This window comes from Amblyraja radiata, chromosome 3 (assembly GCF_010909765.2).
Source record: "Amblyraja radiata isolate CabotCenter1 chromosome 3, sAmbRad1.1.pri, whole genome shotgun sequence".
NCBI classification, from domain to species: Eukaryota; Metazoa; Chordata; class Chondrichthyes; order Rajiformes; family Rajidae; genus Amblyraja; species Amblyraja radiata.
The window spans coordinates 22,990,915-23,017,193 of record NC_045958.1 but is presented as its reverse complement, the minus strand read 5'-3'; the positions used below and the strand labels follow the sequence as shown (position 1 = coordinate 23,017,193).

At 45.4% G+C, this 26,279-nt stretch overlaps 1 protein-coding gene across 1 annotated transcript in view; it reads right to left on the bottom strand.

Annotated features, from left to right (window-relative positions):
* Positions 1 to 25,649, bottom strand: part of LOC116970861 (aminopeptidase Q-like) — a 186,213-nt gene extending 160,564 nt beyond the window's left edge. The window contains exon 1 of the mRNA XM_033017459.1: positions 24,785 to 25,649. Within this exon, the coding sequence (XP_032873350.1) occupies positions 24,785 to 25,371 (587 nt within the window). The 5' untranslated portion in view covers positions 25,372 to 25,649. The remainder of the gene's footprint in view (positions 1 to 24,784) is intronic.
* Between the last annotated feature and the right edge of the window lie 630 nt (positions 25,650 to 26,279).

The window sequence follows — 26,279 nt, the reverse complement described above, 5'->3', positions numbered from 1 at the left end:
TCATAAATATTTCCCGGTGTGCAATATTACTCTTCGTCTCCTCAGTCTCCCAAAGCTCAGTTTGGTAGAGATGTTAACGTTTTTAAGACATTAAACAATAACAGAGTGTTTGTAATCGAGTTTGCATTTCCATTATTCCCCACTACATGCCCAATCCCACCCTATCTAGATATCTATTCCTAAAGTTTATCATTCCCTTTTAAAAACAACTTTCAGAAAGAAAGTTATACCTGGTGAACGTAGTGTCAATTGTAACATACAAGTCTCAATTTTACAATCAGATGGAAGTTCATCCTTCCTAAATAAATATTAATAGAATTATCTGGAGGAGCTCTTGGTGAAAAATGTCTCAAGTTTTTGAGTTTGTACATTGTGCAAAACTGTGGGTCACAGCAGGGATTTAAAACTCCTCCAACTTTTAAAGGAATGGGAGATGATACTGCCAGCCTCAAAAAGGCTGGCAGTATCATCAAAGACCCACACCATCCTGGCCACACATTCATCTCCCTGCTACCAGGTAGAAGGTACAGGAGCCTGAAGACTGCAACAACCAAGTTCAGGAATAGCTACTTCCCCACAGCCATCAGGCTATTAAACCTGGCTCGGACAAAACTTTGATTATTAATAACCAATTATCTGTTATTTGCACTTTATTATTTTATTTATTCATGTGTGTATATATTTATATTATAGTATATGGACGCATTGATCTGTTTTGTAGTAAATGCCTATATGTTCTGTGTGCTGAAGCAAAGCAAGAATTTCATTGTCCTATCAGGGACACATGACAATAAACTCACTTGAACTTGAACTTGAATTAGAGGTAGGCCATTTAGAACTGAGATGAGGAAAAACTTCTTCACAAAGAGAGGTGTGAATTTGTGGAATTCTCTGCCTCAGAAGGCAGTGGTGGCCGAATAGATACATAGATACATAGAAAATAGGTGCAGGAGTAGGCCATTCGGCCCTTTGAGCCTGCACCGCCATTCAATATGATCATGGCTGATCATCCAACTCAGTATCCCATACCTGCCTTCTCTCCATACCCCCTGATCCCTTTAGCCACAAGGGCCACATCTAACTCCCTCGTAAATATAGCCAATGAACTGGCCTCAACTACCCTCTGTGGCAGAGAGTTTCAGAGATTCACCACTCTCTGTGTGAAAAATGTTTTTCTCATCTCGGTCTTAAAGGATTTCCCCCTTATCCTTAAGCTGTGACCCCTTGTCCTGGACTTCCCCAACATCGGGAACAATCTTCCTGCATCTAGCCTGTCCAACCCCTTAAGAATTGTGTACGTTTCTATAAGATCCCCCCTCAATCTCCTAAATTCTAGCGAGTATAAGCCGAGTCTATCCAGTCTTTCTTCATATGAAAGTCCTGACATCCCAGGAATCAGTCTGGTGAACCTTCTCTGCACTCCCTCTATGGCAATAATGTCCTTCCTCAGATTTGGAAACCAAAACTGTACGCACTTGATGCATTCAAAAGATAGTTAGATAGAGCACTTAGGGCTAGCGGAATCAAGGGGTATGGGGAGAAGGCAGGAACGGGGTACTGATTGTGGATGATCAGCTATGATCACTTTGAATGTCGGTGCTGGCTCGAAGGGCCAATTGTCCTACTCGTGCACCTATTGTCTATGTATCTATGTATGTAAATGTGAGGCAAAGAGAAATTGAATCGAAATGAGAACACATATAACCCATTTCTTTACACAAAGCATGCCTCAATCCACTTTTGTTTAGTTTAGTTTAGTTTATCATCACATGTACCAAGGTACAGTGAAAAACTTTTTTGTTACGTACTATCCAGTCAGCGAAAAGATTATACATGATTACAATTAAGATGTCCCCAGTTTACAGACACAGGATAAGAGGAATAACGTTTAATGCAAGAATACTCCTGTGACATCTAATTAAAAATAGTCTGAGAGTCTCCACTGAGGTAGATTGTAACTGAGGACCGCTCTCTAGTTGGTGCTAGGATGGTTCAGTTGCTTGATAACAGCTGGGAAGAAACTGTCCCTAAATCTGGAGGTGTACGTTTTCCCACTTCTGTACCTCTTGTCTGATGGGAGAGGGGAGAAGAGGGAGTGTCTGGGGTGAGATTCTTTCTTGATTATGCTGCTGGCCTTGCTGAGGTAGCGTGAAGTACAGATGAAGTCAATGGAAAGGAAATTGGTTTGCCTGATGGTCTGGGCTTTTGTACACGTTTTAATATGTTTGTACATATTTCATGTGGATGTCCTGGCCATTGCAAAATTTGAAACTAGGAAAAGTAACTTAGTAGAAGCTGCCAATTTTCTGACATTACTCACATTTGATTGCATCATCTATGTATGGGGGTTTAATGCCATTCCAACATAAATTGAATCAAAAATATCTCCATCTCCACTCTGCCTTCCCATTGTAAATAATCCTTTATTTAAATCATCCTTTATGGACAAAGGTTTCACACAATGGAAAAATTATGGAATCAAAAATATAGGACATCTTTATGGGAAAGGTACTTTTCTTTCATTTCAAGAGTTACAACAGAATTATGGACTGCACTCAAATAATTTCTTCAGATATCTACAAATTAGAGATTATGTTAAATCTAATACACGTCTACAGGAATAGGGAATCAGAAATTCTTGATGAATGTCTGAACAAGCATCCTAATACTGAAAAACTAATAGCTTATATTTATAACACCCTACTAAATAACGAGGTACCACCAACCGAACCATATAGATACAAATGGGAAAATGAAATAGGTCATCCTATCACGAAAGATATGTGGGACGAAAGTTTACAACAAATACATCAATGTCCATTAAATGCCAGACATATTTTAATACAATTCAAGGTCTTACATAGACTACATTTCTCTAAAATAAAACTAAATAGAATCTTCCCACAAATCTCTCCTATTTGTGATAAATGTCTACATTTAGAGGCTAATTTAACACATACGTTTGCAAACTGTATAAAACTTAAACATTTCTGGACTGATATTTTTGAAATAACATCAGAAGTTATTAATACAAAACTGGACCCAGACACAAAATTAATAATACTTGGAATATCAGAACAAAGCTTAACACTCACAACAAGCCAAAGAAATTTCCTCAATTACAGTAAAATAACCGGAAAAAAATTAATATTAAAATTTTGGAAAGGCCCTACAACCCCCACAATTAAAATGTGGATTACGGAAATGTCGGAGACCCTATACTTAGAAAGAATTAGACTTGTCTTAATGGACAAACAAGATCTTTTCCATAAAATTTGGGCTCCATTCATTAACTATCTGAAGGGATAGATTGGCACAGCACGAGGACCCAACTGAAACTTGAACTCAGGAATAGATGAAAAGCTATACTTTATAACCTACGAACCTATCTCCATTGATGTATTACAGGTAACCCATTCCACCTCCCTTGTTTTTCTGTTGTGTTTTTTTTTTTGCTTTCTTTTTTATTTGTAACTTTCTACCCTCTCTTTTTCCCTCTTTCTATAAAAAATAAAAACACTAGAAGCAGAAGTAATTGATAATGGAAAATTTTAATAATGTATGACTGATGTATATGAAAAGTTTTTTTACTATAATATGTAACTACATTTTATAATATGTCTACTTCTAATAAATAAATTAAAAAAAAAAAAAAATATCTCCAGCTACAACTTTTGCTTTTAACTGCTGGATTGAACTATGTCCTGTTTCCCCGTGTGAATCTGTGCCATTACTGCTAGCTGCAAGAAATGCTAGCACCTACCACAAAGGAAGGATTAGTGGAATGAAGTGTGATTTCTTCCAAGTAAATAAGAACCTGAGGATAGATATAGAGTCATACAGCACAGAAACACGGCCTTTGGCCCAACTCGTCCGAGTCAACCAAAATGCCCCATCTAAGCTGGACCTATTTGCCTGCAATAGGTCCATATCCCTCTAAACCTTTTCTATCCATGTACCTCTCCAAGTGTATGAAAAAGGGTCTCGACCCTAAAAGTCACCCATTTCTTCTCTCCAGAGATGCTGCCTGTCCCGTTGAGTTACTCCAGCATTTTGCGTCTAACTTCGATTTAAACTAGCTAGCATCTGCAGTTCTTTCCTACACAAGTGTCTTTTAAATTTGTTATTGTACCCGTCTCAACTACCTTCTCCAACAGCTCATTCCATATACTCACCACCCTCTGAGTAAAAAAAGCTGCCTCTCTGATTAAATCATTCCCCTCTCACCTTAAACCAGTGTTCTCAATTCCCTTACACTAGGTGAAAGCTATACCTTCTCTCTATCAATTCTTCTCAAGATTACATAGACCTCTGTAATATCACCCCTTAACCTCTTGTGCTCCAAGGAATAAAGTACTACTTTGCCCAATCCCTCCCTATAGCTGAAGCCCTTGAATCTGACATCAGTGTAATTCTTCTCTGCACTCTTTCCAGCTTAGACATATTTTTAGACCAGGGTGACCAAAATTGAACACCGTACTCCAAATGCGGCCTCACCCAGGTGAGGTGAGAGCTCACAGTATCAAAGGGCAGATACTAGCATGGAGAGCAGGTTGATTGGATGGCAATAAAGGGGACCTTTTCGGGTTGGCTGCCAGTCACTGGCGGAGTTCCGCTGGGGTCGGTACTGGGGCCGCTACTCTTCACGTTGTACATTAATGATTTGGACCAGGGGATTGAAGGTTTTGTAGCCACGTTTGCGGATGATACGAAAATAAGTAGTAGGGCAGGTAGAGAAAGGAGGGACCCTGCAGAAGGACTTGGACAGGTTGGGGGAGTGGGCAGAGAAGTGGCGGATGGAATATAGTGTAGCAAAGTGTGGAGTCATGCATTTTGGTAATAGGAATAAAGGCATAGATTATTTTCTACATCGGGAGAGAATCCAGAAATTGGAGGTGCAAAGGGAATTGGGAGTACTGGTGCAGAATTCCCAAAAAGTTAATCTGCAAGTCGAATCAGTAGTAAAGAAAGCAAACTCAATGCAAGCATTTATTTCAAGAGGGGTTGTATACAAAAACAGGGATGTAATGCTCTATAAGGCGCTGTTAAGGCCGCATGTGGAATATTGTGAGCAATTTTGGGCATCATATCTGAGGAAGGATGTGCTGGCTCTGGAGAGGGTCTGGAGGAGCTTTACAAGAATGATCCTAGGAATTAGTAGGTTAACCTATGATGAGCATTTGTCAGCACTGGGCCTGTACTTGCTGGAGTTTAGAAGAATGAGGGAGGACCTCATGGAAACTTACAGAATAATGAAAGGCTTGGATAGAGTGGATGTGGAGAGAATGGTTCCACTAGTGGGAGAGTATAGGACTGGAGGTCATAGCCTCAGAATTAAAGGACATTCTTTTAGGAAGGGGATGAGGAGAAATATCTTTAGTCAGAGGGTGGTGAACCTGTGGAATTCTTTGCCACAGAAGGCTGTGGAGGCCGTCGATGGATATTTTTAAGGCCAAGATAGATTGATTTGTACAGGTGTCAGAGGTTATGGGGAGAAGGCAGGCGAATGGGGTTTGGATGGACAGATAGATCAGCTATGATTGAATTACAGAGTAGACTTGATGGGCTGAATGGCCTAATTCTATTCCTATCACTTATGACCTTACGACCCACATTTTGTTCAACTGTAACAAGGTGTATGTAGGTGAACAGAGGGATCTGGGAATAACTGTGCACAGTTCCATGAAAGTGGAATCTCATGTAGATAGGGTGGTAAAGAAAGCTTTTGGTGTGCTGGCCTTTATAAATCAGAGCATTGAGTATAGAAGTTGGGATGTAATGTTAAAATTGTACAAGGCATTGGTGAGGCCAATTCTGGAGTATGGTGTACAATTTTGGTCGCCTAATTATAGGAAGGATGTCAACAAAATAGAGAGCGTACAGAGGAGATTTACTAGAATGTTGCCTGGGTTTCAGCAACTAAGTTACAGAGAAAGGTTGAACAAGTTAGGGCTTTATTCTTTGGAGCGCAGAAGGTTAAGGGGGGACTTGATAGAGGTTTTTAAAATGATGAGAGGGATAGACAGAGTTGACGTGGAAAAGCTTTTCCCACTGAGAGTAGGGAAGATTCAAACAAGGGGACATGACTTGAGAATTAAGGGACTGAAGTTTAGGGGTAACATGAGGGGGAACTTCTTTACTCAGAGAGTGGTAGCTGTGTGGAATGAGCTTCCAGTGAAGGTGGTGGAGGCAGGTTCGTTTTTATCATTTAAAAATAAATTGGATAGTTATATGGATGGGAAAGGAATGGAGGGTTATGGTCTGAGCACAGGTATATGGGACTAGGGGAGATTATGTAGAGGGGTCGAGATGGCCTGTTTCCGTGCTGTAATTGTTATATGGTTATATGGTTATTATATGTAACAGAACATCCCAACTCCTATCATCAATATCCTGACTAATGAAGGCAAATGTACCAAAAAATAGATGCTGATGCTGCTTCCATTGCTGGTGAAGCAGGGAGCAAGATGTGGATGAAGATGTCTTCACTGAAGGTTATGATTTGTCTAATACTGCATTTTAGCACAGTGATGAGTCAGGAAGTGATGTTGGCTCATAGTTTTGTAGATGTCATGCTTGCTGGCTATGGTGTGCATGGCTGCATGTTCCAGACATGATAGATGCGGAGATGTTGTTTCCTTTGGTGGTATTTGGAATCATGCTAGAGGTCAGGTCTATGCCTGTCAGACCTCTTGTTCTGCCCCTGGACTTCATAAGTTCATAAATTCTAGGAGCAGAATTAGGCCATGCAGCCCATCGTGTCCACTCTGCCATTCATTCATGGCTGATCTATCTTTCCCTTTCAACCCCATTCTCCTGTCTTCTCCCCGTAACCCCTGACACCCATACTAATCAAGAAGCTAACAAACTCCACCTTAAAAATCCCCATTGACTTGGCCTCCACAGCCATCTGTGGCAATGAATTCCACAGATACACCGCCATGTCCCAAAACAACAATTTGTGTGTCCCATGTGGGTGCTTGAACAACAGCTCCTTGGGATCTCATGTTGGTCCTTCTTGGACAGATGAATCCTGTAAATAGACATCTCTAAAGCTCTCAATAAACCATACATCAGTAATCTATCAAACTACCTAATTTTGGTAGATTAGTTTTATATTATTAGCTAATCTTTATTAGAATTTACATAGATTTTGTGTAGGTTGTATGCAAGTACATTTTCTGACATCATCAAATACATGATGGTGTAAGAATAAAAACATGAAACATAATGTTTTAAGTTTAGTTCTGTGTGCATGGATAATTGGAATAATCTTTAAGAAGACAGGTGTGGGAAAATCTTTGATGAACTTTGTAGGAGTGCAGGGATGGAAAGGGACCAACAGATTTAAACAGAAACAGGTCCTTCAGCCCAACTTGCCCAGCTGAGCAAGATGCCCAATCTACACTCATCCCACCTGCCCAAGTTTGACCCATATCCCTCACAACCTTTTCTATCCACGCACCTGTCCGATTATCTGATTCCCCTACTCTGGGTAAAGGACTCTGTGCATTTAGACAATAGTCAGCACTGCCATTCACTGTGATCATGGCTGATCATCCCCAATCAGTACCCCATTCCTGCCTTCTCCCCATATCCCTTGACTCCGCTATCTTTAAGAGCTCTATCTAACTCTCACTTGAAAGCATCCAGAAAATTGGCCTCCATTGCGTTCTGAGGCAGAGAATTCACAGTTCTCTGGGTGAAAAAGATTTTCCTCATCTCCGTTCTAAATGGCCTACCCCTTATTCTTAAACTGTGGCCCCTGGATCTGGACTCCCCCAACATCAGGAACATGTTTCCTGCCTCTAGCATGTCCAATCCCTTAATAATCTTATGTTTCAATAAGATACCCTCTCATCCTTCTAAATTCCAGAGTATACAAGCCCTGTCACTCCCTTCTTTCATCATGACAGTCCCGCCATCCTGGGAATTAACCTCGTGAACCTACACTGCACATACTCACTAGCAAGAAAGTACTTCATCAAATTTGGAGACCAAAACTACACACAATGCTCCAGGTGTGGTCTCACTAGGGCCCTGTACAACTGCAGAAGGAGCTCTTTGCTCGTATACTCAACTCCTCTGGTTATGAAGGCCAACATGCCATTGGCTTTCTTCACTGCCTGCTGTACCTGCATGCTTACTTTCAGTAACTGATGAACAAGGACACCCAGCTCTTGTAGTCCTTCCCCTTTTCCTAAGTTGACCCAATTCAGATAATAATAATAATAATATAATAATAATAATATATCTTTTATTGTCATTGCACGTCAGTGCAACGAGATTTAGTGTGCAGCTCCACTGATGTACAAGAAAGGTAAATAAATACAATACATAAATAAGCAGGCTGAATTGATTGACGTGACCATCTGAGGGAGACTGTCCAAAGGGAGTGGGTGGGGGGGCACTCATTAGGGCCGGTTCAGAGCCGCAATTGCTCTTGGGATAAAACTGTTCCTGAGTCTGGAGGTTCGGGCGTAGAAGGCCTTGTAACGTCTGCCGGAGGGAAGTAGTTGAAACAGACCGTGGCAGGGGTGTGATGAGTCCTTATGGATGCTGAGGGCCTTCCTGAGGCACCGCGTGTGGTAGATGCCCTCCAAGGCTGGTAGCTCTGTCCCGATGATCCGCTGCGCTCTGTTGACGACGCGCTGAAGAGCTCTCCTCTCCGCCTCCGTGCAGCTGAGATACCACACAGAGATGCCATACGTTAATATGCTCTCTGTGGTGCAGCGGTAGAACGTTGTCAGCAGCTGTTGGGACAGACCAGTCTTTTTTAATGTCCTCAGGAAGAACAGTCGTTGCTGTGCCTTCTTGACCAGTGCGGCGGTGTTTGTGGACCATGTGAGGTCTTCTGAAAAGTGAGTGCCCAGAAACTTAAAGCTGGACACTCTCTCCACACTTTCTCCAGAATGGGACCTCCTGAAGTCAATAATCAGCTCCTTGGTCTTGGAGGTGTTTAGTGCCAAGTTGTTATTGGCGCACCAGTCCGCCAGGTTCTGCACCTCCGCTCTGTAGTTTGTTTCATCACCGTTGGTGATCAACCCAATCACTGTTGTGTCGTCTGCAAACTTCACGATGGTGTTGGTGTCGAATGCAGGGACACAGTCATGAGTGAAGAGGGAGTAGAGCATGGGGCTTAGTACACAACCCTGTGGTGTGCCGGTGCTCAGGGTGATGGTGGAGGACAGGTGCGGGCCCAGTCTCACTGCCTGCGGTCGCTCCGTGAGAAAGTTCAGGATCCAAGCGCATATCGGTGAGCTGAGGCCTAGCTGGTGGAGTTTGGTGGTGAGCTTGGTGGGGATGACTGTATTGAATGCAGAGCTATAGTCAATGAAGAGCATCCTCACATACGTCCCCTGTCTGTCCAGGTGAGTCAGGACAGTGTGAAGGGCCAGAGAGATGGCATCCTCTGTCGATCTATTTGCCCTGTATGCAAATTGATGGTAGTCCAGTGAGGCAAGGATGCTGGATTTAATATGGGAGAGGACCGGCCTTTCGAAGCACTTCATAGGGATTGAAGTCAGGGCAACCGGCCGGTAGTCGTTGAGGTTGGTGATTTTGGACTTTTTCGGCACCGGCACTATGGTGGCTGTTTTCAGGCACTTGGGGACCGTTGCCAGAGATAGAGATAGATTGAAGATTCTCGTGAATACCTCCGCCAGCTGTCCAGCACAGTCCTTTAATACTCTTCCCTGTACTCCATCCGGGCCTGCAGCCTTGCGTGGATTGATCCTACGCAGAGCGCACTGTACCTCCTGAGTGCTCAGTGTTAAGGCCTGTCCCTCCACTATGGCCGGGGTTATTCCATACCTGGTGGTGTTGCCAGTATCGAACCGGGCAAAGAAGGTATTTAGTTCGTTGGCCAGTGTGATATCACCGTGGGGACAGGCGGGGCTGCTCTTGTAGTCAGTGATGTCCCTGACACCCTGCCACATGCTTCTGGTGTCCGCGGTATTGAAGTGGTCTTCTACCCTTTGCCTGTGGATGACTTTGGCCTTTTTTATGCCTCTGTTCAGGTTCGACCTGGCCGCACTGTAGGCAGAAGTGTCCCTGGATTTTAAGGCGCTGTTGCGTGCCCTTAGCAGATCCTGAACCTCCTTGTTCATCCAGGGTTTCCGGTTTGGGAACATCTTTATTTGCTTGTCCACTGTGACAGTCTCCACACAGCAGTTGATGTAGGAGAGCACAGTAGATGTGTACTCCTCCAAGTCTATCTCTGTACCACTGGTAGCCTGTTGTGCAAACAGGTCCCAGTCGGTGCGATCAAAGCAGTCCTGGAGTTGTAGGGTGGCGTCCTCGGGCCATATTTTGACCGTCCTTATTGCAGGTTTGGTCTTGCAGATGAGGGGTCTGTATGCAGGCAGTAGAAACAGTGAGAGGTGATCGGATTGTCCCAGGGATGGGCAGGGGAGAGCTCTGTATGCATCCTTGATGTTGGTGTACACTTTATCCAACATGTTTGAGCCCCTGGTAGGGCACTGCACATGCTGGTGGAATTTGCGGAGTGTGGCACGTAGGTCGACCTGGTTAAAGTCCCCTGCAACAATGAAGGCACCGTCGGGGTGAGCATCCTGCTGCTTACTGATGGCCGAGTGCAGCTGTGCTAGCGCTAGGTTAACATTAGCCTGTGGTGGGATGTATATGGCCATGATGATAACCACAGTAAACTCCCGAGGCAGGTAAAACGGTCTACATTTAAGCAGCAGGTATTCCAGGTCTGGGGAACAGTAGCTCTCTATTGCAATGTGGTTGGTGCACCAGTCATTGTTGATGTAGATGCAGAGCCCGCCACCCTTGCTCTTACCGGAGTCCTTTGTTCTATCAGCACGATGCAGTGACCGCAGTCAGGTCCACAGCCCCATCGGGAACCAGCGCGCTGAGCCAGGTCTCTGTGAAGATCAGCACACAGCAGTCTTTCAGGGATCGCTGGGTGTTGATCCAGAGCCTTACCTCATCCAGATTGTTGGTGAGTGACCGGACATTCGCCAGAAAGACGCTTGGGAGCGATGGTCTTTGTGGAGCCCTCCGTAGCCTGTCCTGCACCCCCGTTCGCCTTCCACGTTTCTGCTTCCGTTCCCGGCGCTTGCTCCGTCTCCTGCCCTCCGGAGTGGTGATCCAAGGGGCTTTCCTGCCCAGCTCTGACGGGACGGTAAGGGTACTGTAGTACTCACACGCCAGTTTCTCGCAGCCACGTCCGATGCTGAGTAGTTCCGAGCGGCTCCATGTGCGATCAGTCGGGATTGCGATGCGGGTCTTGGATTCCCTCGTCCTGTAGGTGAGTTTCTTCTTATGGTTCCTGGGGTTTCCGGGGTTACTAGGGTTCCTATGGGTTCTAGGGGTTCTGGGGTGTTTAATTACCTTGTTTTTCCAGCCGCGTTCGGTACCGGGCTGCTCCGAGTAAACTCGGGCTTGGGAGCGCAAAGCTGCTGCGTCTGGACGCGCCGCCATTAGAAGTCAATTCTATATAAAATTGACTTTGATAATAATCTGCCTTCCTGTTCTTGCCACCAAAGTGGATAACCTCACATTTATCCACATTAAATTGCATCTACCATGTATCTGCCCACTCACCCAACCTGTCCAAGTCACCCTGCATCCTCCTCACAGTTCACACTGCCACCCAGCTTTGTGTCATCTGCAAATATGCTAATGTTACTTTTAATCCCTTCATCTAAATCATTAATATATATTGTAAATAGCTGTGGTCCCAATACCAGGCCTAGTGGTACCCCACTAGTCACTGCCTGCCATTCTGAAAGGGACCTGTTAATTCCAAACCTTTGTTTCCTGTCTGCCAACCAATGTTCTTTCCATGTCAGTACCCTACCCCCAATACCATGTGCTCTCATTGTGCCCACTAATCTCCTCTGTGGGACTTTATCAAATGCTTTCTGAAAGACCAGGTACACTACATCCACTGGCTCTCCCTTGTCCATTTTCTTAGTTACATCCTCAAAAAATTCCATAAGATTAGCCAAGCATGATTTCCCCTTCATAAATCCATGCTTACTCGGACCGATCCTGTAACTGCTATCTAAATGTGCTGCTATCTCATCTTTTATAATTCACTCCAGCATCTTCCCCACCACTGATGGTCTATAATTCCCTGTTTTCTCTCTCCCGCTTTTCTTAAAATGTGGGCTAACATTAGCTACCCTCCAATCCACACAATCTCATCCTCAATCTATAGAACATTGGAAAATGATCACCAATGTGTCCACGATTTCTAGAGCCACTTCTACTAAGTACCCTGGGATGCAGACCATCAGGTCCTGGGGATTTATCAGCCTTCAGTCTCATCAGTCTACCCACTGCCTAATGTGAATTTCCTTTAGTCACATTAGGTCCTCTGGCCACCAGTACATCTGGGAGATTGTGTCTTCCTTAGTGAAGACAGATGCAAAGTACCTGTTCAACTCATCTGCCATTTCCTTGTTCTCCATAATAAAATTCACCTGTTCCTGTCTTCAAGGGTCCAACTTTGGTCTTAACTATGTTTTTCTTCTTCACATACATAAAGAAGCTTTTACTATCCTCCTTTATATTCTTGGCTAGCTTACCTTCGTACCTCATCTTTTCTCCCCATAGTGCCTTTTTAGTTATCTTCTGTTGCTTTTTATAAGTTTCCCAATCCTCTGGCTTCGCGCTCATCTTTGCTGTGTTATACGTCTTCTCTTTTATATTTATACTGTCCTTGATTCCCTTGTCAGCCACAGTCACCTCTTATTCCCCCTTAGAATCTTTCTTCCACTTTGGAATGAACTTTCTGTATTATACCCTGAAATACCTACCATTGTTGTTCCACTGTCATCCATGCTAGGGTATCTTTCCAGTCAAATTTGGCCTGCTCCTCCCTCATGGCTTCATAGTCCCCTTTGCTCAACTATAATACTGATACTTCTGATTTTCACTTCTCCCTCTCAAATTGTAGATTAAAACATCATATTATGGTCACTACCTCCTAATGGCTTCTTTCACTCAATTCCCTTATCAAATCCGGTTCATTACACAAAACTAAATCCGGAATTGCCTTCTCCCTGGTGAGCTCCAGTACAAGCTGCTCTAAGACTCCATCTCAGAGGCGCTCCACAAACTCTTTTTCTTGGGGTCAAGTACCAACCTGATTTTCCCAGTCTACCTGCATGTTGAAATCTCCCATAACAACCGTCGCATTACTTTTACGACATGCCAATTTTAACTCTTGATTCAACTTGCACCCTATATCCAGGGACCTGTAGATAACTCCCATTAGGGTATTTTTACTCTTACAATTCCTCAGTTCTATCCATACTGACTCTACATCTCCTGATTCTATGTCACCCCCTCACAAGGGACTGAATTTCATTCCTTACCAACAGAGCTACCCCACCCCCTGCCCACCGGTCTGTCTTTTCTATAGGATGTTTACACTTGAATATTCAGTTCCCTGCCCTGGTCCTCTTGCAACCATGTCTCTGTAATTCCCACAACATCATACTTTCCAATTGCTAACTGAGCCTCAAGCTCATCCACTTTATTTTTTATACTTCATGCATTCGTATATAATACTTTTAATTCACTACTCCCCTCACCTTTCACATTGGTTCCTATTTCACTTAGCCATACTCTCCTATCCCTTCCTGAGCGTTCTGTCTCATTAATTCTGATGTGTTTCTTAACTTTTCCTATAATTTCTTTCCCTTTAACTCCATCCTTATATTTCCAGTTTGTCTCCCCCTCCCCTCACATTATTTAATTTAAACCCACCTGTAAACCTACCCATTATATCCCTCAATAAGGTCACCCCTCATCCTCCTGCCAGCCAAGGAACAAAGTCCTTGCCTGCCCAATCTCTTCCTGCAGCTCAGGACCCCGCCCTCGCAACATCCTTGTAAATCTTCCCTGCATTCTTTCCAGCTTGACAACATCCTTCCTATAGCAGGGTGAGTAAAACTGAATACAGTGCTCCAAATGTAGCCTCACCAATGTCATGCACAGCTGTAACATAACATCCCAAATTTGATACTCAATACCCTGGCCGATGGAGATCAATGTACCAAAAGCTTGCTTGACTACCCGATCTACCTGTGATGCCACTTTCAAAGAACTATATATCTGCACTCTTAGATCCCTCTGCTCTAGAACATGCTCCAGGGCCCTGCAATCACTGTAAAGGACCTACCCTGATTTGATGTCCCAAAATGCAACACCTCTCACTTATCTACATTAAAACCCATTAAACATTCCTCAGCCCGCTCGCCCAACTGATCAAGATCCTGCTGATCAGTTGGGCCTGCCCCTCCCTCTAATCTTTCCGGTGAAGGAGGAGAGGATTTGGTCCGTACATGTTCAGGCCACATCAGTAGACCGCCTGATAGATATGGCAAATTTGTTTAACTTTAATGGCATGGGTGCTCACTATACTCACTCTTTAAGGGGGAAGGATGTAGATTGGTTTATGCATGCAACCAATCATATATAGGTTAGCATCACTAACCCCGCCTTACTGTTTCATTTATATTAACACCCACTTCCTATGCTATGGTAGCAGACAGGAGGCAGTGACTACTAACATGCTGTCAAGCCTGTATGTGGATTAAAGATGATCTAAGTTACGTGTTGTGTAGATCTCATATTTACAGGTGGTAACTGCTTTGGAATGCTGCACTGCAAATGGTTGTTGGTGGTAACTTGACAACTTCCTGTTTTGTACTGTATATTGATTTTAGATAAAACGCTACCACTTACGGCTGTGATTTTTGGCCATCTTACTTAGTCCCCCTCCGCTCATCAGGTGCAGAGGATTCTTGCCATCAATGAAAAATAAAAGTGTTATTAGTGTTTAAAAAATGCTGTGAATCTATCTCCTGTCAATCACACCATGAAGGCCACACCCCTTCTGGTGGGAGGGGGGGTGGATTATAACACCCAGAAGTGTGGGTGTGGCTCAGTCTCTGCAAGATGGGGGAGGGAGAGGTCACGACTCTGTCTGAGCTGTGAATCAACTGAACACACTGAATTTCTACTGAACTGTGAGTGTGGTGTTCATGTTGTAGTTTGTATGGTTTTATGGTGGTTTTATGGTGGTTTCACCCTGCTTAAAATGGTATGTAACTGCATTTGAATGTGGTGGCCTTACACCATGCATGAAATGGTATTAAACTGCATTTGAATTTGGTGGCCTTGCACCCTGCATTAAATGGTATGAAACTGCACTTGAATTTGGTGGCCTTGCGCCCTGTTTGAAATGGTATGAAACTGCACGTCAATTGGGTTGTCTTGCAACCTGCTTGAAGTGGTAAGAAACTGCACTTGAATTTGGTGGCCTTGCCACCTGCTTAAAGTGGTAGGAAACTGCACGAGTTTGGTGGCCCTGCACCCTGCTTGAAGTGGTAGAAAACTGCACTTGAATTCAGTGGCCTTGCACCCTGCTTGAAATGGAATTTCAAGGAATAGCCATGAGTCAACTGCTCGCCCACCAGCCGTGAGTGAGCTGCCAGCACATTAGGCTTGAATGACTGAGCAGTCACCCTAAGAATACATTTGGCCCACAATGTCCATACTAGCCCGCTGGAAACCAGTCCCTTGAGACCATAATACCCATACTAGCGCTCCAGATAGCCCCCCCCCCCCTAATTTAGTTTAGTGCACGTTTCGAGATACAGTGAAAAGTTTTTTTGTTGGGTGCTATCCAGTTAGCAGAAAGTCTATACATGATTACAATCAAGCCGTGCGCAATGTATAAATAAAGGATAAATAATATAATATAACCATATAACCATATAACAATTACATCACGGAAACAGGCCATCTCGGCCCTACAAGTCCGTGCTGAACAACTTTTTTCCCTTAGTCCCACCTGCCTGCACTCATACCATAACCCTCCATTCCCTTCTCATCCATATGCCTATCCAATTTATTTTTAAATGATACCAACGAACCTGCCTCCACCACTTCCACTGGAAGCTCATTCCACACCGCTACCACTCTCTGAGTAAAGAAGTTCCCCCTCATGTTACCCCTAAACGTCTGCCCCTTAATTCTGAAGTCATGTCCTCTTGTTTGAATCTTCCCTATTCTCAAAGGAAAAAGCTTGTCCACATCAACTCTGTCTATCCCTCTCATCATTTTAAAGACCTCTATCAAGTCCCCCCTTAACCTTCTGCGCTCCAGAGAATAAAGACCTAACTTATTCAACCTATCTCTGTAACTTAGTTGTTGAAACCCAGGCAACATTCTAGTAAATCTCCTCTGTGCTCTCTCTATTTTGTTGACATCCTTCCTATAATTGGGCGACCAAAATTGTACACCATACTCCAGATTTGGTCTCACCAATGCCTTGTACAATTTTAACATTACATCCCAGCTTCTATACTCAATGCTCTGATTTATAAAGGCTAGCATACCAAAAGCTTTCTTTACCACCCTATCTATATGAGATTCCACCTTCAAGGAACTATGCACGGTTATTCCCAGATCCCTCTGTTCAACTGTATTCTTCAATTCCCTACCATTTACCATGTACGTCCTATTTTGATATATCCTGCCAAGGTGTAGCACCTCACATTTATCAGCATTAAACTCCATCTGCCATCTTTCAGCCCATTTTTCCAAATGGCCTAAATCACACTGTAGACTTTGGAAATCCTCTTCATTATCCACAACACCCCTATCTTGGTATCATCTGCATACTTACTAATCCAATTTACCACACCTTCATCCAGATCACTGATGTACATGACAAACAACAAAGGACCCAACACAGATCCCTGAGGCACCCCACTAGTCACCTGCCTCCAACCCGACAAACAGCCATCCACCATTACCCTCTGGCTTCTCCCATTCAGCCACTGTTGAATCCATCTTGCTATTCCTGCATTTATACCCAACAGTTGAACCTTCTTAACCAACCTTTCATGAGGAACCTTGTCAAAGGCCTTACTAAAGTCCATATAGACAACATCCACTGCTTTACCCTCGTCAATTTCCCTAGTAACCTCTTCAAAAAATTCAAGAAGATTAGTCAAACATGACCTTCCAGGCACAAATTCATGTTGACTGTTCCTAATCAGACCATGTTTATCCAGATGCTTATATATTATCTCTAAGTATCTTTTCCATTAATTTGCCCACCACTGAAGTCAAACTAACAGGTCTATAATTGCTAGGTTTACTCTTTAATATTTAATATAATAGGGCACAATAATCATTATTGAATAATATTATCAAAGAATGCCTCTAAATTGGATCTCCCTTCATTCAAATACTGGTAGTTTCATGATAACTTTGCATGCATTGCTATTACCCATGACCTCCACAAACTGGTAACAAAATGAAAGGTTTATTGGAATGATGAACGTTGAGAAAAATATCAGGAACACTAATATCATGCAGGCAGAAATTAAAACCACATGTACTGAAGAAATCTATCCAATTCTTAGTAAAAAAAAACAAAACAGTGGTATGAAAAGATATTACACTCAAGCTATTGTTTTGAGTGCAACTTCAAGGGTCTGACCCGAAATGTCACCCATTCCTTCTCTCCAGAGATGCTGCCTGCCTCGCTGAGTTGCTCCAGATTTTTGTGTCTATCTTCGATTTAAACCAGCATCTGCAGTTCCTTCCCACACACTTCACAAGGACCTATCCGTATATCCTTCAACAACCTAGCTGCCCATGTGGCAACACTGTTTATGTTCAGATCAGTCAGAGATTGAACCAAATAAGCTACGCGAATATGTAGTCCCGGTACAAAGCCGGGGGTTAAATACCGATGTGTTTAGTTTGTTTAAATAAATCCTACATATCTTCTCCTCAAAATAATGCTGGTGCTTGCAAGTATCGAACCCTGCGGTCGGAATCCACGTGCACGTGACTCTAGCAGGGTCGTGTTTTTGCGCGGTTTCAGGGCTCTGTCCTTCAGTCGTTGTGAGACCACCGTAGTGGTCAGTTGTGTTTTCAGCGGCAATTGTTAAGACCGTGACTGGTGAATCACTTTGTGAATAAATTTGATTCAAATCAACAGACTGTCGTCTTGATCCACTAAATTGGTGACCCCGACTCGTCAAACAGGAGTTAAGAGGGTACAAACATGCAGGACAATGACTTTCTCGCCTGCCCAGTTAGCTTACGGCTACCCCCGTTTTGGCCTGATCAGCCACAGGTATGGTTTGCACACGTGGAGGCACAATTCCACCTGCACCGCATCGTCACCATGAGATGTGGTATTTCCACGTGGTGGGGGCCGTGCCACAAGAGTCTGCCTCCCATTTGCTTTCTTACCTAAGCGATCCACCTGCGACGGCCAAATATGATGGCCTCTAAGTAGCAATGTTACAAAATTTTGAGATTTAAAAAATCAAGTCTGTAATTTATCCCATCAGATAAAGCATAAAAAGAAGTTTAATTTGACACCTAATTCACTTTCATATCTCAAGTATTTAAAAAGTTATGGCCATTTTCATACTCGGAAATGAGCATCTTGTTCCCTATTGATTTTCTATGGACATAACAAAAAAGCTGTGATCGTGAACAGTTAAAAGCCCATAACTTTCTTAAAAATTAAGAGAACTGAATGAAATTTTCAGTTATCATAGATTGAAGCATTCTGAAACAAATATAAAATAATCTTACTTGGATGACCTGAAATTAAAGCATATAATTAGTTAGTTACCTAATTGTAGCTAATTTCAGACTTCAATTACTAGATCTAAACATCTATCCATTTCTTAATAAATGATTAACATTTTTAAATAGCCTAAATGTCCAAATAATATTCACAAATAATTCACAATAAAACATGATTTTTAAATCTCATTTATCAGGTAGGCTTTGCAACATACCTACTCTAAAAGCCCTGTTGCTCGGGCTCGGGCTCAGTCATCGGGCACAGTCATCGTGACCACGCCACACAAATCCTACACGTGGACAGTACGGACGATCGGAGACCTCCGCCCTGATGCTGGCTTTGATGGACGGGCATCGACCTTGCCTGCTGCTCGAACCGGCCTTCCTCGAACAGATGCCCGACAACGTCCGCCTGATGCTCGCTGGCGCTGATTTCAACGGTTGCCAACAGCTCGCGGAGAGGGCCGACGAACTGTGGATGACTAGGTACCATGAGGTCTGCGCCATCAGCCAACCGGCTACACCGGCTCGACTACCGGGGCGGCGGCAGCGCGAGGAGGGCCCGCCACCGCCCCCCTCTGAGGATCCGCCGCAACGCCCGGAGACCCATAGTAGACACGGCTGGTGCTACTACCGTCTCTGTTTCCCCGCAGGAGGCTCGACGCTGCCGAAGTCCCGATACGTTTCAGGGAAATGCTTCAGCCGATCGCCTGTAGAGGCGAACGCGATCGGCCCAAACGAATGCTTCTATGTCTGTGACCACCGCACTGGCCGCCGTTTCCTCGTGGACTCTGGTGCCATTGTCAGAATCCTTCCCCTGACTGGCCGTGATACCCGTGCCGGTAAGATAGGCCCCGTCCTCTCAGTCATTAACGGGAGCGACATTCGAACGCATGGTACGCGGACCCTTAACCTTACCTTCGACTCCCACCCGTTCAGGTGGAAGTTTGGCGTTGTTAACGTTGCCCAGCCAATCTAGGGACCTCCCTTCTATAACATCGATGTGCGTGGCGGTCGTATGGTCCCGTTGTCAGACCTCCGCCCCGCCGAACGGCGCAGCTCGCCCTCACCCGACCAGCAACCCGACGCCATCGCGGAGGTCAATAGCCCTTTCGCCGCTCTGCTCTCCGAGTTCTCCGAGCACCTTACGCCCCGTTTCAGCGGGGCGGTGTCCCGTCACGGAATGGTGCACCACATCCCTACCGAAGGTCCACTGGTGCATGCCTGCGCGCGCCGTCTGCCACCGGATAAGCTGCGCATTGCCCGCGATAAGTTCCAGTTAATGGCATTGTCTGGCGGTCCGATAGTCCGTGTACCTCCCCACTACATATGGTCCTGAAGGCATCTGGGGGTTGGACGCCGTGTGGTGTTTGCAGGCGGCTCAACGCGGTAACCACGACGGATTGTTACCCGGTGCCCCATATACTGGATTTTTCGGCACACCTGGAGGGCGCCACTTTCTACTCGAAAGTGGACCTGGTCCGGGATTATAATCAGATCCCTGTCTACCCCGATGACATTCCCAAGACGGCTACCATCACGCCATTCGGCCTTTTCGAATGGCTCCGCATGCCGTTCAGCCTAAAGAACGCCGCTCAGGCATTCCAGCGGCTCATGGATCAGGTCGGACGGGGCCTGCCTTTTGTCTTCATTTATTTGGATGACATTCTGGTGGTTAGCGGTTCGCATGCAGAACACGTTAATCACCTTTGCCTTTTGTTCGAGCGCCTGCGTGAGCACGGCCTGGTGATTAACCCCGCGAAGTGCTAGTTCTGCCTGCCCTCCATTTCGTTCTTGGCACATCGGGTTACCCACAGGGTGCCGAGCCACTGTCTGAGAAGGTCGACGGCATTCATCAGTTCCCTCGGCCGCTGAACTTCAAGGGTGTGTAGGAGTTCATCGGCATGGTTAATTCTTACCACCGATTTGTGCCATCGACCGCCGCCATCATACAGCTCCTGTTCCAGTACTTGGCGGGCAAGCTGCGGCACCTGGTGTGGTCAGACGAGGCCAATTGGCAAATGCCATCATGCTAGTACACCCGAGGGTCTCTGCTCCCACTGTGCTCACCGTCAACGCTTCGGATGCCACTGTAGGTGCAGTCCTGGAGCAGCTGGTTGATGACCACTGGCAGCCGCTGGCGTTTTTCAGCCGGCAGCTGCGGGCTCCGGAATGCAAGTACAGCGCATTCGACAGGGAACTCCTCGCGCTCTACCTAGTGATCAGACACTTCCGATATTTCCTTGAGGGCCGCGCTTTCACTGCTTTCACTGACCACAAACCACTCACTTTCGCACTGGGTAAAATCGCCGATCCGTGGTCCGTTAGGCAGCAGCAGCACCTCGCCTACATATCCGAGTTCACTACTGACATTCGGCATGTAGCTGGGAAGCTCAACGTTGTGGCTGATGCTTTGTCCCGCCCTGGCGATTCTGTCAGTCTTGGCGCTGGACCAGGGCATGGATTACGGTGAACTGGCAGCAGCCCAACAGGCTGATGCCAGCATGGTAGGTTATCACAACTTTGACTCTGGCCTTAGGCTAGCAAAGGTGCCGGCGGTGCGGCTGATGTTAAGGTCCCGTGTAATGTGTCCATGGGTCGAGCCCGTCCGGTGATTCCCGCCAGTTGGAGACGGCAGGTTTTCGATGCGGTCCATGGCTTAGCCCACACGTCCATTCACGCGACGTCCGCCCTAGTAGTGTCCAAGTTCGTCTGGCACGGATTCCGCAAGCAGGTGGCCGCCTGGGCCCGTGCGTGCATTCCGTGCCAGACCTCCGAGGTTCAGCGTCATGTGCGGCCGCCTATGCAGGAATTTTCGGTGCCTGGCGGCAGGTTCCTGCATATACACGTGGACCTTGTAGGCCCCTTGCCGTATTTACGAGGTGCCACACACCTGCTTACCGTGGTGGACAGGTTCCCTAGATGGCCAGAGGCTATCCCGTTATCAGATACCTCAGCAGAGGCTTGCGCCCGGGCTATGGCGTCCAACTGGATAGCCCGTTTTGGTGTGCCCTCCGACATCACTACAGACCACGGAGCCCAGTTCACCTCGTCTCTGTGGACTGCCCTGGCGCAGCTATATGTAGGTATGTTGCAAAGCCTACCTGAAGCGTCGTTGAAGATCTGCTGCTGAGGGTGTGCGCGATTTTGGCGCCGTTTAGAGGGGGCGGGTTTAAAACGCGATTTTCTCTAAGCTGTTCCAATCGAAAATGTTCAGCCTAGTTAATTATTAACGAAAAATCGCTGGAAGACCCCGTCGCAAAAGCTATTATTAGGTTTAAAGGCCTTGAATAATAGTTATAGTAGTTTAAAAATCAATCTCTAAACCCGCGACCGTCAGCAACCGCAGGGTCTCATAAAGCAAATAGCAGAAGTTAGGTTGTATATTTTTACATTAAAAAGGGCTTCTAAAGATCCCTTTATACTAAGTTTAATATTGCCAGTAGCTCAATTTGGGCCCATTATATCGCGCAGTATTTTTCTCGGCATTTGGGGCACAAATCTACCGCAATGTGAACGTTCTAAACCAGTGCGTTCCACAGGGACCCACTGGAAAGCTGATTTAAATGGGCATTTATTTACAGCAATTAAACACTAAATTCCTTCCATTTGGCCTATAAATTAATGTAAATGAGATTTAAAAATCATGTTTTATTGTGAATTATTTGTGAATATTATTTGGACATTTAGGCTATTTAAAAATGTTAATCATTTATTAAGAAATGGATAGATGTTTAGATCTAGTAATTGAAGTCTGAAATTAGCTACAATTAGGTAACTAACTAATTATATGCTTTAATTTCAGGTCATCCAAGTAAGATTATTTTATATTTGTTTCAGAATGCTTCAATCTATGATAACTGAAAATTTCATTCAGTTCTCTTAATTTTTAAGAAAGTTATGGGCTTTTGACTGTTCACGATCACAACTTTTTTGTTATGTCCATAGAAAATCAATAGGGAACAAGATGCTCATTTCCGAGTATGAAAATGGCCATAACTTTTTAAATACTTGAGATATGAAAGTGAATTAGGTGGCAAATTAAACTTATTTTTATGCTTTATCTGATGGGATAAATTACAGACTTGATTTTTAAAATCTCAAAATTTTGTAACATTGCTACTTACAGGTGCCTAGGGATTATTTTTGCCTGCCGCTAGCGGTTAGCAGGTTTCAGCTTCAGTGGTTGCTGGCCGAGCTTCGTGAATGGGTGCGCGCATTGGCTCCCGTCCCCACTTTCAGGCACGGGTCGGCCTCGCTGCATGTGCCAGCATCATTACAGAATTGTGCTTATGTTTGTCTTCGCAGGGACGCTCACCGCTCGCCACTGCAGCGGGTTTATGAGGGGCCGTATCGGATGTTGCGAACCGGAGTCGCCACGTCCACTTTGGACGTGGGCGGCCGGGAAGAGTTCGTCTCCATCAACCGTCTCAAGCCCGCTCATGTGGACGAGGACAGCCCAGTGGTAGTGGCTACACCGCGGCTCTGAGATAGACTGCCGGCCATTCAACCCTTCCCTAGCATTCCTGTTCCCGGCTCTGTTTCGCCGGTCCCCGTTGTTACGCCCGCCCCTTGTCGCGGTTTTCGCGTTCCCCCGGCTCTGTTCTGCCGGTCCTGATGTTACGCCCATCCTGCGTTTGAGGACCACACGTTCAGGCCATACTTCAGCTCCGGGTTGTTTCAGTACCTCAGTTTCTGGGGGGGGGGGGGGGGGGGGATGTAGCGGCACTTGCTGGTGCTCGCAAGTATCAAACCCTGCGGTCGGAACCCGCGCACTCGTGACTCTGGGAGGGGTCGTGTTTTCGCGCGGTTTCTGCATTCTGCCCTTTGGTCGTTGTGAGACTACCGTTGTGGTCAGTTGTATTTTCAGCGGCAATTTTTAGACCGTGATCGGTGAATCACATTGTGAATAAATTTGATTCAAATCAACCGACTGTCGTTTTGATCCACTAAGATATATTTTATGTTTCAGGCTGTTCTTTAGGAATCCGAAACCGTACATTTAAAATTTCAAGCTTAAAAAAAAATCATCGCAACAAAAACTTGCTAAATTGCCTTAGACTATTTAAATGTGTATGTTCGTTCAGCAACCGAGTGGAAAGCAACTGTGGGCGAGGTCGGACGTCCTGCGCGGGTCACTAAAATCATGACACACCCGGGCAAATTATTGACAGCTTGTGCATCGAAATTGATTGAAACTGCACTGCAAGTAGTTAGGGGGGGATCCCAGCCTGCCCAAATGAGCCCTCTGTTAAAATGCACATCCAAAGACTTCCCCAGAGGTAATAGATATTAACGCTGTGGAGCGCTATAATCCCTCGCTTCTCTTGCCCCTAATCAGTCTGAAGAGGGTCTCGACCCGAAACGTCACCCATCCCTTCTCTCCAGAGATGCTGCCTGTCCCACTGAATTACTCCAGCTTTTTGTGTCTATTAACGCTGTGGAGATTCGCTTAGTACATAAACGATGCAGAGTTGGGCGAGGACTCGCTTGGCCGAAGGACCTGTTTCCGCGCTGTATCTCTAAAGTGTTAAAGTCTAAAGCTGTCCCGTCGCATGCAACGTCCAATTCACGGCTGCGGCAAATACTGGGGAAATACACCTGTAACGGGACGTAAAGGATGGCATGTTGGGCCAGGAAAGCCAAAACAAAACAACACTGGAACAAGATACAAAGTGCTGGAGTAACTCAGCGGAACAGACAGCATCTCTGGAGAATGACACATAAAGTTGGAGTAACTCGGCGGGACAGGCAGCATGTCTGGAGAGAAGGAATGGGTGACGGTTCAGGTCGAGAAGAAGGGTCTCGATCCGAAACGTCACTTATTCATTCTCTCTAAAAACGCTGCCTATCCCGTTGAGCTACTCCAGCTTTTTGTGTCTATCTTCGGTTTAAACTTCGGCAGTTCCTTCCTACACATCTCTGGAGAACATGAATAGCAGATGTTTCGCGTCTGAAGAAGGGCTCCGATCCGTAACGTCGCCTATCCGTGTTCTCCAGAGATGCTACCTGATCCGCTGAGTTATTCCAGCAGTTTGTCTCTTTTTATTTGTATACCAACATCTGCAGTTGCTTGTGTCTACAAAATAGAAAGCGTATCTTAAACCGAGGAGGGTTGCACTGGTCAGGACGCTCCCGAACCCCTCCGACTTTTCTAGTTTGCAAACTTGCTTACTTGTTGACACCCCACTCCGTGTAGTTGGTGATGAAAAGTCCCGTTAACAACTCATCCAGCTTCCCGCTGTAGTTGGCCTGAATGATGTAGTCCATCCCTGTTATCAGCTTCTCGTTCAGTTCAATCACCAGATAATCGTTCTCAACTGCAAACCAAGTGCAGCGGATGGCCGGAGGGAGCAGGGCGGCGATGGCCACCCCAGTGTAGCGGAGCTCATGGCTGTGCAACAGGATGACCTCGGTCTCCTTGATGCAAGTCACCGTCACGTTAACTTGGCCGAAGAAGTGGCTGGGTCGCTCCAGCCCGGAGAGCGAGCGCGGCCACAGCTCCAGCTGGTAGTTCCTGGCGATAAGACTGTTTGGTAAGCGGGAGTTGTTCCAGGGACCCTGGCGACCCGGGGCCGCCGTCTCCCAGTCGGTGCTGGGAGGCTCCCAGGTCGGCGAGGAGATGCCCGTATTCTCAGCAATTAGCTTGCCATAGAAAATGGCCAAAACCGTGCAAACCACCAGTAAAACTAGGACGAGGAAGCTACATAGCACCACTGTCTTCCTGCTGAGGTAGAACCCAGAGGTGGATGTTGGTCTCATTTTTGGTGCCGGTTCCTTTCGATGGGAATTCTCCAGCTCGGCTGGGAATTAACTTTCCTTACATTTTGTTGAGTTGTCACATTTCCGTGATGAGGCTGAGGAATGAAATCTGAAACCACTCGGGGCAATATTCATCTGACTACCAATCCGAAGTTTTGGTGGGTTACGCCTAGTAAGATCTCACTTTACCAATGGCAGCACAAAGCGTAGCGTTTCCCGGGACCTGGGAGTGCCTCTGGTCACTTTGAATTGGAGCCTGACGTCCGTGTCAGAAGAGATTCACATACACACCGTATGTGAATCGTATAGAGATTCACATACATACATCGTTCACATACATCGTTTAGAGATTCACATACACGCCGTATGTCAGGCTCCAATTCAAAGAGAAAACGGGCGAAAGAGCAGATGTGTCTTGTTTAGATTAACTTTGCCATGTAATGCGTAAAACATGAAATAGCGCGCACTGATTCTGGAATAAATAAATAATAAAGGATTGGGGAATTTACGGAAAGTTACTTGGCATGCATTCTTCCCCTGGGCTGCTACCAACAAACCCCGCGGCGTGGTTTATTAGGAACTGGGGCAATCTGCAATATTTAATTAATTTGTTAAAGGCAACTATGCGATTGAAGAACAATGTAATATGACCTGGATTGTTGAAATCTGTGCAGATGTAATTGTACGGGTAGGATTCGATGCGTTTGTGCCGGCAGAAGGAGTTGAGGGCTGATGTCAGGAAGAAATTCAGGAACCAAATAGATGAATAGTATAATACTGAGAACTATATTCTCCATGCTAGCTTTCCCTTTGCTCTATCTGTTGTACTAGAGACTGGAGTGATTGTATTTGTGTATGATTTGATTTCTTTAAGAAGGAACTGCAGGTGCTGGAAAAATCGAAAGTAG